Source organism: Colias philodice, chromosome 2, assembly GCF_061535455.1.
Source record: "Colias philodice isolate Cphi_HAF_F1 chromosome 2, ilColPhil1 Martin Lab GWU primary, whole genome shotgun sequence".
Taxonomy (NCBI): domain Eukaryota; kingdom Metazoa; phylum Arthropoda; class Insecta; order Lepidoptera; family Pieridae; genus Colias; species Colias philodice.
In genome coordinates, this window is record NC_143087.1 from 7,756,352 (window position 1) to 7,772,170 (window position 15,819).

Here is a 15,819-nt window from a genome sequence, read left to right on the forward strand (position 1 = left end):
GGGTGCTTTTCCACCAGAGATTTGCTGTGCTACGTTGCTGTGAATGCGTTTGTTATCCACCAATCATATTCATTAATGCACATAGCGTAAGCACTGGTGGAAACGTTCTTAGCTAAGATATTCTAAGATATGTATTATGTTTTTTATATGGAACTATCGTGCTATGGACATGTGCTATGGATGCGTGCTATGTTCAGAGCGCCTACTATCGATACATCGCAAAGCTCGAGCTGCGCATCTTACTCGCACGGCGCACCGCTACGTAACTTAATAGCATTGGTGGAAACGGTCACAAGTTTCATAGCAAAGCTTAGTTTCATATTATATTATCGTAGCACAGCTGCATATCACATCTCCGGTCGAAAAGCACCCTTATTCTCAATATGTCGGTTAGTGAAATTATGGAACAATTGACAAAGTTGTTTTAGTAAGTAGTCTCTTCCGTAGGTGCTAAATGACTTAAGTCCTAAGATGTTGCTTATAAATATATAATACTAAAATGTATATATATTTTTCAATTTCTTTTACTTATTTTATTGATTGTTATCATTTTACTGTTACTTATTTTATTTATTGATAGAAAGCAATGCAGGCTATCTAATGTTTATTTAATTCTTAAATTTTACTATGATATTGTATCAATAAGAATAGAGTCAATATATACAACTTAAAAACATAATATTTTGCTTGTATTATTTACAGACTAATAAAATATTCTAAATATTTCAATATCATTGCTATTCTTATTATTATCCGTTCTTACATTCTTGTCGATAAGATATCTTAAGCTAGCACTTGAATCTTAACAACGTAAGAAAGATAAAATCTTCATTTTTCCTTTTGCACTAATCTCTGAAGGTGATAACTAAAATCCCAGAAACGAGTAACTTTTATAAACACAATATCATTCTAAGATATGATTCCCGAAAACGCAATTCGATTGTGGAAAGTAGTAAATGGTGAAAGAATAAAATTATTTAAATGAATGGAGAGGATGAACAGATTAGATAAATTTTAAATACAGATTAGATAAATTTTAAATACCATGTTCAGACAAAATATACAATTTGTGACGTAACAGACGAGGTCACTAACCACTACGCCATCGCATGTATGTACATAAACATAACGATGGTTGTATATTTTTGTGAGTTTTGTAATTTTTATCTGTTACAATAACATATTATGTATTACCTTTTAAAATATTTTAGATCTTGCACGATAATGAGACAATTGCCACTTCTTGGGAAGATATTTGTTCATTTAATAATATTAATATTATAGTTTAATTATGGTATAATACAGAAGAATATAATATGCAGATATTTAAGATATGAAACATTATACAATATACATGTAGTTAGGTTATTAGAATTATATATTTTTCTTGACGAAGTTGGTCCACTCGACTCAGTTTGAGTAAATAAGCGATAATCTTAGAATTTAACCTACCCTGCAATCTGATCTTATCTTATCTACTACTGAAACAATTGAATATAATTCACATATTTTTCTTTTTATTATTAATACCAATACAATTAATTTAAACAATATTTCTAATCTATAATATATATATATATATATATATATATGATAAAAACTATCCTATGTGTTAATCCAAGTTACCCTCTATGTATATGTATGCTAAATTTCATTGTAATCGGTTCAGTAGAATTTGCGTGAAAGAGTAACAAACACACACACATCCTCACAAACTTTCGCATTTATAATATTAGTAAAAAGTAAAATAGTAATAAGTAATAATGTAATAATATTAGTATAGGATAGGATAGGATTACAATATGAAGACAAGGTGTTATTAGAGTCTGGTATTTTTCCGGTATTAAGCCTGGTTGTATTGATTGAGATTTAATATAAATATTATGAACTCTGTGTTTTTATTATTTCTAGTCCTAGTTTATGAAACTGTCGCACTTCAATAGGCTATGAACAATTGAAATACCAAACTGATTATGAAAGTTAATTTTATGTAAGAAGGCGTGCAAATTAGCATACCTAACTCAATAATTGTGAAAATAGGTTTTTTTTTTATTTTTTTCGAAAAGGACAAGATAAAAATGTGCCTACGTGCATGTTCTTAATTTTCGTGTATTCGCAGCATATTGTAAATAAAATTGTTATCTTTTTCGCATATTATTATTATGTTATGAATTTACTATATGAATTTTATGTTAAGGCTGCAGTCTAGCAAAATTGCGTTTTCAACAAGTTATTTGACAATTTTTTCCCGGCTAATGAAATGATAAACTGAATTTTTTTTTCTTGTTTATCAATTAGTGTTATATACGCAATGCGCGTGAATTTTTTCACATTTATAAAGTTACTTTATGTTACCTTAATCAGGCCTTCAAGATAAGTCTCTTTCCCCCAAAATCATTTCGAGCTAAGTTTGTGCACTCACTACGTTGCAACCGATTACAATTTACACAATCTGATCAGCGCATTATTATCCTTATATAGTCGTTATTAAAAACTGCTGAATACAATTGCCGAAAAACTTATGATTTTCTTAATTAGAACGTTATAAATTCATGAAATTTCCCATTTTTTGCCTTACAAAATCTATTGATAAATACTGCTAAAAGTTATTTTTTCCATTAATTTATTCGATTTGGTTGAAGACCAATGAGTATTAATCCTTTAAAATTTTTTTTTTTTTTAATTTTGATAATTCTTTAAATATTAAAAAAATATTTAAAATAATTAGGAAAAATCCTAGCGAATTTCTTTAGTCGCGCTCCTTGGGCCGGAGCGTTCTGACGTGTGCTCTACGCTCGATTTTCCTTCATACCGAAGTGAAAGTTGCTCTACTTCATTAAATTTAATATTTTTGTTAATTGATTATTTTTATCTTAGTTTTGTGCAAATATTCGTATTTTTAAACATTTGATTTCGATATGGAAAATAAACGAAAAAAATACGCGTGTAACTACTAGAAAAAAAATTATCTTCGAACATAAAGTTAATGAAACCAAATAGATTGCAAAGGTGATTGGCAACAATTTCTTTATTTTACGGGGTGTCAGTAAAGGGATGTATATTTCTTTAAAACTAAAGTAAGCTCATAAATTTTCTTATAATATAATTTTTTTGAAGTTCCAAAAATGTTTATTTTTCATTTGAGAAATACGAAATATAATATAAACTTGTATTGAGAACTTGAACTTCCCAAGTTCATCCGGGGAAATCCCCATACGGGGAAAATGATTTGTTTACTCCAAAATTGATCCGAGGTGTTTTAATTTTTTCTTCTAGTCATTTTCAACGTAGCGGCATGTTGTTTGATTATTAATTTTGTAACATAAATGCAGGATGTTGGTTTTATATTCTGATCTTACAGACGCGCTGACAAATTTAGTCCGCCATTTCTAGTTTAGTCTACCAACTCTAAGTACCAATATTAAAACGAATGGATTATCATCACATCATCAAAACTCAGATGTAATGGAAGATCACAATAACATAGAAAATTCAGTGGGTGTTGAGAACTAAACAAACAGAAGTAACAGAGACGCGAAGAATAAAAAAAGAGGACGAAAACGATAATTCGTTGATGCTTTCCCTTTTCGACATATTGTAAGGGTACATCACCAATCTGCAAAAAACAAAACTGATGATTCCCAATTGCTGATTAAAAATGAAAAACAAATAATTGACAACAGTGGTGAAAATTTGCTGATCACAATGAAACATCCTTCAGTGGTAGCAGATTTACTCATTTCAAATGTATCGGTGAACAGCGTAAAGGAGAGGAGGTCAGGAAAACATTATGAATGTGGATGGTGGATTGTATACAGGGTGTAATCGATAAGTATGTGCAGGCGATTATGACGTTATCATTGCAGGTATCAAAAAACTTAAAACTGATATCGAAATTACTTTACCTAATGAGCAAAATGACAATAATAACTTTTTAAAAGTATAACGAGAAATATCTAAAAAATTTACTTTATACACTCCCATATCAAAAAGGGAAAATGGGACTAGTAGAAGTTAAATGTCTAATTCCGGCAAAAGACATGAATGCGGAAGATGCGGTTAAAAAAAAATTAATATTTGAAATACAATGCAAAAAATAACACTTTTGTCATAGATAAGAATCATGACTATTTTTTCTAAATTCAGGGACAACTAAACGTTGCAGAAGCAGAAGTCTGCTTATTTGCTGTTTGGACTGGAGTGAATAATTCGTTAAAAATAGAATATATAAAAAAGTATGTAACGTTTAGGCAAAATAAAATGATGGACCATTATCAAGATTTTACATAAATTGCCTACTGTCGGAATTGATTGATTCGAGACTTCAGCATTCGATGCCCATCAAGGACCCATCCTATATCATTCAAGCGATTGAAAAAAAAGAGATAAATCCAGTGCAACCGATAAAGCATCAGAATGCTAGCAAAAGATTTATTAGGTTTATCAATATAAATCTATATATTACACATAATATAATAAATCTGTAGAAGACGCGAAGACTGACATCCGCGCGGACGGAGTCGCGGGCGGAAGCTAGTCAGAAATAAATATTTTTTGTTTTCATTTAACACAAACATTACATTTTTTTTATTATATACAAAATTTGTTTATCCGTTTTATTAGTTAAACTGAACAACTTTCACTAAGAAACTTAGGTCGAAAAAAATGTATAGAGTTCTGCATTTTGTATGGAAAGCTTATTTTTTTTTATATTTCGTCCAAATTTCTTTGTAAAAGTTGATCAGTTATATAAACATGAAGTTGAAGATATCAATAGAAAGTATTCGCAAATTTTGTGTACTGATAAAAAAAAATCACCCGGTGTAATTTTCACGAAAATTGTTTCAAATTGTCATTTTTGGTACTTATTACGAATATTAAATTATGCATACGAATGATTTAATTTTTAAAAATTAAGTGGAGCAACTTTCCCTTAGTACATTTGTATTATTTACATATAGGATGACAGGATGCATTTGTTTGCACTACTAGACCAAGCCCTTAACAATTTTATGTTAAATTAAACAATTTTAATATCAGTAGCTTAGGAAATTCAACAAAGAATTTAGTTGTGTAATACGTTAAAAATGTAAATGTTAATAAAACATAAAAAAGGATTAGGAAAATTTTATACCGCTAATAAATAATGACTGTGTTCAATTGTCATACACTAAACATGGGGACGTTAATATCTTACAGACGGCATGAAAACATCAATAAAGGTTATGAATTTAATGTGTTTGTACTAAAGTTAACGTTGTTGCCAGATAACATTAAAGTCACGCTCGTAATATTAACGTCTGTTAGGATATAATCAAGGAATAAATAGTAATTACCACTTTAGTCGCGTTAATAGAAGTCAATAGCATTTATAACGTAAAAAAATATTGATATAGAGACTCACCATTATGACGTTGTAACACTATCACTGAACACAGTTTCTTAAATATAATAGATGGGTATTATGGGGATTATTTTAAATAAGTTTTTTTAATGGTCAGTCCGGTTCGTTGGACATCCATGCATTAGTTATCACAATATCCTGCACACTAACTGATTCAATGTAAGGTGGTGGCCTTATACAATTTCAGTCGTGTCAATTGGGATACATTGCCACGTTAATAGTGTTAAATAGCTAATCGATTATGACTGGGCACATGTGTAGTGTTAACATAAACATTACAAAAGTCTTTCTATTGAAAATCATTGAAAAATCTCATTGTATTTGGATAATATATACTCACGCACTACGAAACGTAGACCTAGTCCTCGAAAAAAATTACAACATAGCAATCGTGTGGTGTTTTATAGATATTTTTTGATACTAAAAAAAAGAAATATACAGTATAGAAAAGAGAGAAAATGTTTATTCATATAAAATGCCATCATCTCGTAAATAGTACCGTAATATAATAGCCAAAATATTCAAAATGTTTAACAATAAATATAAATCAAAATCATTTAAATATATTTTTATAAATATTCTCAGTTACTCTGTATAAAATTTTCCTTAAAATTAATATTCTTTCATTGTTATCCACCTATATTTGTTGCGTGACCCAGTCTTCTCAAGGAAAAGTTCTTGAGAAATATTATTTAGTAGTTCCTATTCCTCTTGTGTGTACATTTTAACATAAATAACTATTTTTATTACTGAATAAAATTCTAAATAATTTTATATGTACGTTTATGTAGACCATATAAAAATAATCAGACATTAAGTTTTGGCTTAGAAAACCGGCATCTTTTTCGCCATAATTCACGCTTGAAACATTTGTTTATTAGAGGGATCTGTTATAAAATATTATCATATTGTATACACGTATTAAAAGAATAAAAATAAAGACTTGTGTAATACATATAATATGTATGCCGAGAAAATATAATGATATACTTATATTATATTACAAATATTATAACGTCTTCGGATAGATAGAGACGATGGATAACCTGCATTGTAGAGCTTTCAAATTGATTATTATTATTTATAATTAAATTGTATACAATTCACTATTGTACCTGCGCATTTATTTTCTTATTAGGTAAATAATATATTTATTTTCAGAACATTAAAAGTGATGACTTCAAATATTCAAACCTACGTGTAGGTAATGAATGCTTATTTCTTTGTTTCTGTTCAATCAGCAACTAAAGTAGCATTTTATGTAAAACTTTATTTTTGTTTTATATTATTTAGAATGTATGGCGTAGAACTCACCTGTCAGACAGTGAAATGACGCCTTTAAGGCTTTATGTATTCCAATGAATTCGTGAACACAGATATAACTATCACATCCGATACAGGGTGCAGTATCCGACTACAGTGCAAGTACTACCGTTCGAAGCCGCCTATATCGTATCGGTAATTCACAAGATCCGAGTCACGAGGTGTGAGTGGGTGATAACTTGATAAGGGATAAGGGCGAGATGAGAATGTGACGCGGCAGTGGTCGCCGGAGAATTGACGCTTTCCATTCACTGTTTACGTGACCGACCAGTCACAGACATCGGACAAAACACAATACCTTATGTTTCCACAGTTTTTATAACACGAATGTTTTAAAACGAGATCTAGAAAGTTCTTCGCTCTATGCTAATATTTTGTTTTGCTTTTTTACATTTCTCTATTTAATTATGAAGGTGAAAACAATGGACACTTTGTAATTCTTAGAAGATACAAAGCGACCGCAATTATGTATGTATTATGTGTATGATTTAATACAAGTCACGTGTAAACAATAAAATACATTAACTGCTCGAAGTTGTGAAATCAAGACTCACCTATATACCTTAAATATGTTACAAGTTAGGAATGAGCTTTGCTTTTCATGATTTCCCTAGAGAAAATTATTTTTTTAAGTATGTAAATTGTATGTTTTTAGCCTTGTCATAAATAAGGTACTTCACATTTTTTTATTTAAAAAATTATTAATAATTATTTATAGATAACATAAAAAACTACCTGTGCATTTATTATCTATTTTTTATATTATAAAGCTGAAAAGTTTGTTTGTTCGTTTGAACGTGCTAATCTCAGGAACCACTGGTCCGATTGAAAAATATTTCGGTGTTAGATAGCCCATGTATCGAGGAAGGCTGTAAGGCTATATAATATCATCACGCTAAGATCCACAGGAGCAGAGCAATGCGGGTAAAACCGCGGAGCACAGCTAGTTAACCATAACTATCGCAAACTGGTTTTGCAAAAAATTATAGCCACACGTTTATTGAATACCTGTTTATTACAAAATTATTATGTTTATGTATATTTAAAAATAATAATTTATTCTAATCTCAATACAATACTGAGAAATAATATCATCAATTGTCAATCAGCGTGGTATCATTTCGAGAGCACTCGTGACAATAAAACACATAAATCTGGTACATCTAGATATCAATGTTTTTTTTATTATTTTTCTCATTTATTATTTTGTAAAATAAATGATGAAAGGAGTTAAAAGTTTTCCTTATTTTAAAGTTATTATCTCGGACATGATAGAACACAATATTTTACCTGCTAGAAATACGAATCTATGAATGAAAGATGACAAAGGAATATTTTACGATAAACTATTATTTAGAATTAACCAAATATAGGAAGTATTTGTGGAACAATATGAAAAAAAAAACATATTAATAATTGCCAGTTCTTTTATAGACACTGAATCATAAATAATTCAGGTAAAATGAATCAAAAATATATCTTATCTCATTTAGATGAGCTATATCTCGTAAGGGATCAAGGCCTTGTTATTAGAAAAATCGATATCGTACTACTAAGAACTACTGAGAACTTTCAATGAAAAACAAGTATTTTTTAAATAACTTCCCAAACTAACAATGTTATTAGTAATTCGTTAATATTATAGCTTGTTTTGCATTTTACCTAAGCTTGATATAATATTACATGATATTACAATACAATACTGTAGTAATCACCGACTCCGGATTATTTATCCGGATTATTACTCAGAATACAATTATTCCTTAAATATAACGAAATTATTATTCTGGGAATAATAGACACAATATACAATTACAATATAATTATAAAGTATTAAAAACTCTACAAAATTGTTGTAAAGTAGAAAAGTCAAAGTTTGGAAAAGCGCTCATGGGCTACTGCAGCCATCAGTAAAAAATAATCCTTGAATGGAACAATAAAAGAGCGATAAAAAAAGTAATTCTAAATCAAGTGTATGATAAGTACACATTTCAAACAGCCTTGATACAATCGTGTTTGGTTACAAACTGGGAAATGCTTGAATGAAAACGCAATATGGTATCCGTTGTTAAGAAGTTAATATATGGATTAGTAGGGACACTTGTTACAGGTGTTATCTTCATTTGAAACAAAGACCTGATCATAGCGGCTATTGTCCACGATAAACTACCGCATGCTTCTTTCAAGTGATAATACGGAATTTCACAGTATTTATCTGACACAAAAATTGTAAATAAAGTAGGTAGGTACGAGACAAATTGAAGTGCCTGTCACATGATTGTGGCTTTGTGCCTTCAATATTAAAATTCTCAATGTAAACACTGATAATTATTTAAATGGAAAGATTTCATAATATTTTACCATTGTAAATAGCAACCATTAATTTTAAGTGATGCGTAGTAATATATTATTATGTAATAAATAGTACGTTTGTGAACTCATAAAATATGTTATAGTTTTTATGATCCCCAAAATTTTCATAACCCAATATTATATATATATACAGGGTGTAATCGTTAAGTGTGCACAGGCGATTATTCCGTAACTATTACAGATATCAAAAAACTTTAAACTGATATCGAAAGTACTTAACCTAATGAGTAAAATGGCCATAATAAATTTTTAAAAATAATACGAGAAATATCTAAAAAATTAACTTTAAACCCTCCCATACATTTAGTATGAGATATGAATATCCCATGTACATGGGTTGATCCAAAAGTAATGATAATCAATATTAAACAAGGTCATTACAGTTAAAATAATTATGTATTTCTCTAGATAGTCTTCTAACTAGATAATATACTTCGATATTTTTTTTCCTTAACTTAGAAAAAAAAAACTTTGACTTCATCTACAAAAACCCCTCAAAATCGGCCATCACTTCGCTGTCGTCTTAAAATTTCTTGTATCGACGGTGTTTCTTGTTCCGAGGTAAGAGATAGAATTAACTAGGAGCTAGATCTTACAAACAGGGTGGGTGTTCAAGCATTTTCAATGCCGATTTTTGATTGGCAGCCATCGCAACTGACGCTTTGTGATCTGGTGCGTTGTCTTGGTGAACCAACATTCAAGACCGAAGTTTGCCATGCCTCTTTTTCTTACTAACCTACCCGCAATCTTTTAATTTGGTCTGTGTAGTAAGAGCCCTGTGTAGTAGTGGCTACCTTCTTAAAATATTCCACATTTCTTCAGCGTCCCAAAAAACTACGGCTTTAATCTATCCCACTAATTTTCACTTTGAAAATCTTCACCGTCACTTTGGAAGCTCGCATCCAGGCCATTGATTGTTTCTTGGTTTCAGCATAAACATGGTGAACCCAGGTAACGCCCATGGTCACAAATCGTGACAAAAAATTATCCTGATCTCATTAAAAATTTAGAAATTAACCCTCTAAATGTCGAAGCGTTGTTTCTTCTTTTCGTCGGGAAACATTCTGGCTCGCACTGTTCACATTAAAATTAATGTTAATACTTGGAAACGTGGCCTGTAGATATAATTTTTTTGTGATAACTTAGTGATTACATGAGCAAGCATAAAACATTTATTTTATATTTTTATGTGCACAGGAAATACCCAATTATCATTACTTTTGGATCAACCTGTACATTTAATATGAAAGATTTTAGCTTTTTTTTTTGTTTTTTTGGTTTTCTGCTTTAATTACTTCGCAAATTTGGAGGGAAGTTCATTTAGAAACTGTAAATAGACCTCCTCATTGTATTGCACAATAAGGACGTCACTTCGAAAATCTACTATGAATACAAAATGTATGGGAAATAAATTGTATGGGAGCGTTTAATGTAACATTTTTGGTTATTTCTCGTTTTATTTTTAAAAATTTATTATGGCCATTTTACTCATTAGGTTAAGTACTTTCGATATCAGTTTAAAGTTTTTTGATATCTGCAATAGTTACGGAATAATCGCTTGTGCACACTTAACGATTACACCCTGTATATATACAACGTCGAGACCAAGCTGCCTGGAAAATATATAATTTCTGTGATTATTATGACCAAAATTACTTTTGTCTTAATCAATTATTCAATTAAAGTGTTAAGCCTCAAAGAATAAATTATAGCGAAGAACATTTTATATTAATGTATTTCATTAGTTATGTTGCACACGTTTGTAATACAGTACCTAAATAAAATTTATTACCCTAGGTTATGAATTTCGGAGGTATAAAAATGAAACTTGAAAGGCACACGACGAGGGGATCAGCTTAAATACTGATTTTCATGATACATTTACATCTATTTAATATTGTTATTATTGGGGTGTCATGGCCTGTAAATGGGACTCTGCTCGGCAGGACACACGGTAGAGTACACAGCTTTCCTGCAGTTCTGCCTAAAGCAGTGCTACGGAACGCAATGGCGTTTTAATCTGTAAAAATCCGGCCATCGATGGCCTTGAATGAGGTATCTCCGTCTGCATACATCTATGATTTACCCACGGGGTGTTGAATATAACTATTATAAATATAAGAAAGTGATTTTTCAAATATTAATTTACATTACATCAAACTTACTTACAATTATCTTTTTTAATATTTTCACCTGCATTTATGTGTTGCATGTAAATTATTTTTATGTAGTTACATATAAATATTATATCAATGTATTATGGACGGACGAATGACTCCTATACCATAGGTAAAACCTGGCATAGAGGTCTTTATTTAAACTTCAAGCTCCATGGAGGCAAGGGGATCGTTCTAGATAGGGTCACCTGGTGGTACAAATGACCCATAGCTTTTTCAATATGGGCCTGTTTTCTATTAACCATTCAGTAATTTAATACTATACCCATAATTAACGCTAGCGTACCTGTTGGTTTAAAACAATGAAAGTAAAACAGTACTGAAATAATTTCTACACAATAATTTGTAATTATTGTAAGTTAGGTATGTCATATACCTACTGGAATTATTTAAAACAATAAATGCTTATTTACCTTTTTTAAGGTTCTAATTTGGATAATTACTGTAGGTACTAAGTGTGAAATAGTTTACGAGAATTTATGTTATTATTTAAGTACTTAGCGACTCATATGGCTTTAGTAGTTATTTAGTTATTAGTTAGTTATTAGTTATAGTACCTATTACTAATAATCAGGCGCGGTCCCAGCCTGACATTTTAGGGGGGGTCACGCGGCTGGAAAAGCATGCAACCTCCACCCCCAATCGTACTCGCCAAATATCGCATTCAATCTTAGATCATTAAGTGATCTAAGCATTCAATAGAAGTGATAAGCAAAAACTTGAGAAAAATTTCTATACATTTTTTTACTTATTTTTAAATTTTACGAAGAAAAACCGACCAAGTGCGAGTCGGAAGCCGTTAGCTGCAAATTTTGCGGAAATTTCGACATTTGCAAGGGATTAAAAACAGGTTTAAACGGAACTTTAGATGTGCCAGTTTTTTTTATATATTGTACAGTAAGTATAAGATTTTTTTTCTATTAATTTATCGAGTACGATTTTGGGGGGGGTCATGTCCCCCGTGACCACCCCCCTGGGACCGCGCCTGCTAATAATAATCAGCTGTTTCTTCAACACGTTACTTTAGTACTAACGCATCTTTAATTTTGGCTTTACAAAGAATACTGAATATGAGTAGATTGGTGTGTTTTGCACGACTCATGATGCGAAGCATCAGAGAGTGCTTTACGATCGAAAAATTTTTTTCGCCTCATTTTTGCAGCTATTCTTATTATTATAGCCTTGTTAGTTCACGGAATCAAGATATTTTGCATACTATTGTCGAGATAATTTAATGGAGATTAATCCCATACTTTTTAAAAATTGATTTACTTCAATAGAATTGGAAAAAAACACCGAAATAGGTCAAAAAATTTTCCTGTCCGTCATGTGTGAAACCTGAAAACACTATAACTTGTGAAAAAATCCATCATTTGAGTTAAATTTTTTTTTTTAATATTCTAATCGACGATTGTAGGTCACTGAATGCGAATGATTAATTAATTCAGTGTCGTTTAATTGCAATTAATAAAAAACGAAAACTACAATAAGTTTTTTTTTTATATATTTCATAATTAAATGAGCATTATGAGTCGTGCACTTTTGGATTTTCCAAACTTTTTTTAAATACGCTTAGCGGTTCAAACTTTACAGGCAGATATCACATTTTTGATATTAATTTCGGTGTAAAATAAATTCCTCTCTAAAACTCTATCATAAATTGTCGCAGCAAATCAAAAATTACTATTTCATAAATTTTTATTTTAATACAAATTATATAAAAATAAATTTATAGATCTTTAAATTACCAGAAAGTTACACAAATTATAATTTTTATTTATTTTAATTTAATACATATTTAGAAAAAATCTCAAGTATTTATCTGGTTCTTTGATGGTGCCACCATATTACTCTTTCAGAGTCTTGTATTCATTTCGCTGTAATGAGAGATATAAAAATCCTTTGACTTGGCACAAGTAGAGGAAAATATAATTGAAGGGTTAAAAGCTACTTAAACTTTTCGCAAGCTCCGTCTGCTAGCTTATCACCACGCTAATATATTACATTACTCACAAGTTTTAAAAACTTCGCAGCATTTATTTCTTAATCTTAATTTTTTTTATTAATCGGATGAAAATATTTTATGTTTTTGAACGCTTACCATTCTTTATTGAATATTTGTACACTTATTTTTAGGTATTTTCTGACTCAACAGATTTTAATTAATTTGTATTAGTGGATATATTTACGTTGAACCTCGATAACTTAAACCTCGGTAACATAAAAACCTCTGTAACTTCAAAAAATAATATGTTCCCTTCCCATCAGAGCCCAAAACCTCTTTAACTTAAAATACGCAACCTCTATAACTTAAATAAATAATCTCTGTATTGGCCCTCAGTAACTTAAAGAAATGTTTCCACAACCTCTATAACATAAATTTTTTTGTCAAATGAGTCATTTTGAGATTGTCAAAACAAAAGGTTTCGGTATTTATTGCTTGCACGTTTACTATGTATTGTTAACGTAAACAATACATTACCTATTGTTTGCTTTATCGAAATTCTTCAAAGCTTTGCGGCGGTTAGCTTTATGACAACAACTTACTTGCATCATAAGTTTTTGATTGTTGTCCTGGAAACATCACTTTACTTACTGTGTGATAAAACTGGCTTAAAATGAGTCCAAAAAGAAAACTAACAACCCTCACCTACGCAGATAAATTAAAAGCTATAGAAGCAGTGAAAAATGGATAGACCCTTGATAACTTAAAACCTCTATAACTTAAAATATTTTGTGTTTCCCTTGGACTTTAACTTATCGAGGTTCTACTGTATTAATTAAATTTAAATCAATTTACGTACTAAATCATTCAAACAGTATATGCGAATATCTCCCTTAATTAGTTTTAATTACATTGCTTCTAGATAAATAGCTCGCTATAATTTTCTTCATATCATCCATATTCAATACTCATATTTGTGATGTTTACATACAAGTGTAGATATTTTACATTTTTATCTTCAATAAATAATAAATTATTGCCATTTATTCTACAGATGTAATGCTGGTAAACTATGATACCATATAGGTATTGTTTTTGTTAGTATTACAAAATTTTACACGGGTTTTGCATGCTTTGCAAATATTATTCATTCGATTATTGACATCAGAAGTCAGAACTATAATAGACTGCTCATACCATTTAAATTTTATAGGCTGCTAATATTAAGATGCCTCTCCTTAATAATTGACTATCTTTTGTTAATAATGGAATTATTGGATAGTCTCCTATCATTACAGTTATTGATTTGTTTATTAGGTCGTTCAAGGTGATAAGATTTCTTACTGGTCCATAATCTTTAGTTGTCACGATCTTCGTAAATGTGATAAACAGATCACATGGTTTCAGCGTCGCCTCATGGTCAAAGTGGAGGCATTTTGTATACGAGTTGGTGTCATTTAATATTCAAGATCGTACCCGATTTCTACACTCGTTTCTGTAATACTTTAAGCATGTTTTAAGGATATAACATACCTCGTAAATTTTGGCTTCCTTACATGGGCAGAAATTACCTTATGAAGCAAATCACATGGTTTTTAATATTTTTAAAATTCGTTACATCTGTGTGAATAACTTTAAATCGTTGTTAATTTTAAAGCATTATATTTTTGTATTTGTATTATAGCAATTCATTTGGTGTGCTAATTACAACGTAAATATATTAATGTATTCCACTTTTTTCTTAATAGTTATTGTCATAATTGGGTATTCAGGTTAATTACAGATCGGTGTATAAGTCATAATTGCATGTATCGAAATTATCTAGAAAAATTGTTACACTTAATTACACAAACAATGAGTAATTAATTTTCTGTCTAGAGGTAATATTGGTACGTATATAATTGTTAGTAGTATACACACAGTATACACATGGTACTTACCGCAGTGGCTGATCGTGAAGTCCTGCCGGTGCCGCCGGTGGTAACCAGGTGTAGTTTGACAGCCTCCACTCCTGATCTCTTGGATTTCTGCCGGGCCGATGATCCCAATACCGGTGAACGTTTTCCTACTTGTTTTTCTTGTTTACTTCCTTTCTTCTCAGGTTTTACATTACTCGACTTAGCTTTACGATCTCGATTTTTCATTTTCACGTGATTAATATTTTTCTTAACGAATTATACTTCTTTATAGCCAAAATCAATTTTTAGCATGGTTCGTTCGGCAGGTTAAATTTAGTGGAAGAAAGATTTTGTGATCACGTAAAGCCTTGAACCACGCCAAAGGCGGAGGTGACGCGGACCCCGGTCCGCCGTTTTTGTTTATTTCAGAATTTACACTATTATATTATGATGTGATGTATGGTTGTTTCCGTGTTAATTTATGTAGACAACATGTAAGCTTGCGACAACAGTCCGGTAAAACTGGCGCGCGCGTGCACTCTGTAAGAACACGCTGCCGCCGATGTCACCACATAACTATTAATTAATTAAAGGGATCTTGTGTCAGAAAAGATAAAACGAATAATATCATGCACATTAATGACTCAATTTTTTAATGATTTTAAAATTTCGTGCTCATTGATGTTTTTGGTGTATATA

The 15,819-nt window shown here is 30.5% G+C and overlaps 1 protein-coding gene across 4 annotated transcripts in view; it reads right to left on the minus strand.

Moving 5' to 3' along the window:
• Positions 1-15,422, minus strand: part of LOC149490590 (sodium/hydrogen exchanger 9B2-like) — a 42,755-nt gene extending 27,333 nt beyond the window's left edge. For 2 of the 4 annotated variants that reach the window (XM_089706568.1, XM_089706559.1), the window contains exon 1: positions 15,163-15,422. In XM_089706568.1, coding sequence (XP_089562694.1) covers positions 15,163-15,366 — 204 coding nt within the window. In that variant the 5' untranslated portion in view covers positions 15,367-15,422. Of the gene's footprint in view, positions 1-5,404; positions 5,549-6,718; positions 6,795-15,162 lie in introns of those variants that run through there. The other 2 variants (XM_089706580.1, XM_089706574.1) reach the window with 2 other exon arrangements.
• Between the last annotated feature and the right edge of the window lie 397 nt (positions 15,423-15,819).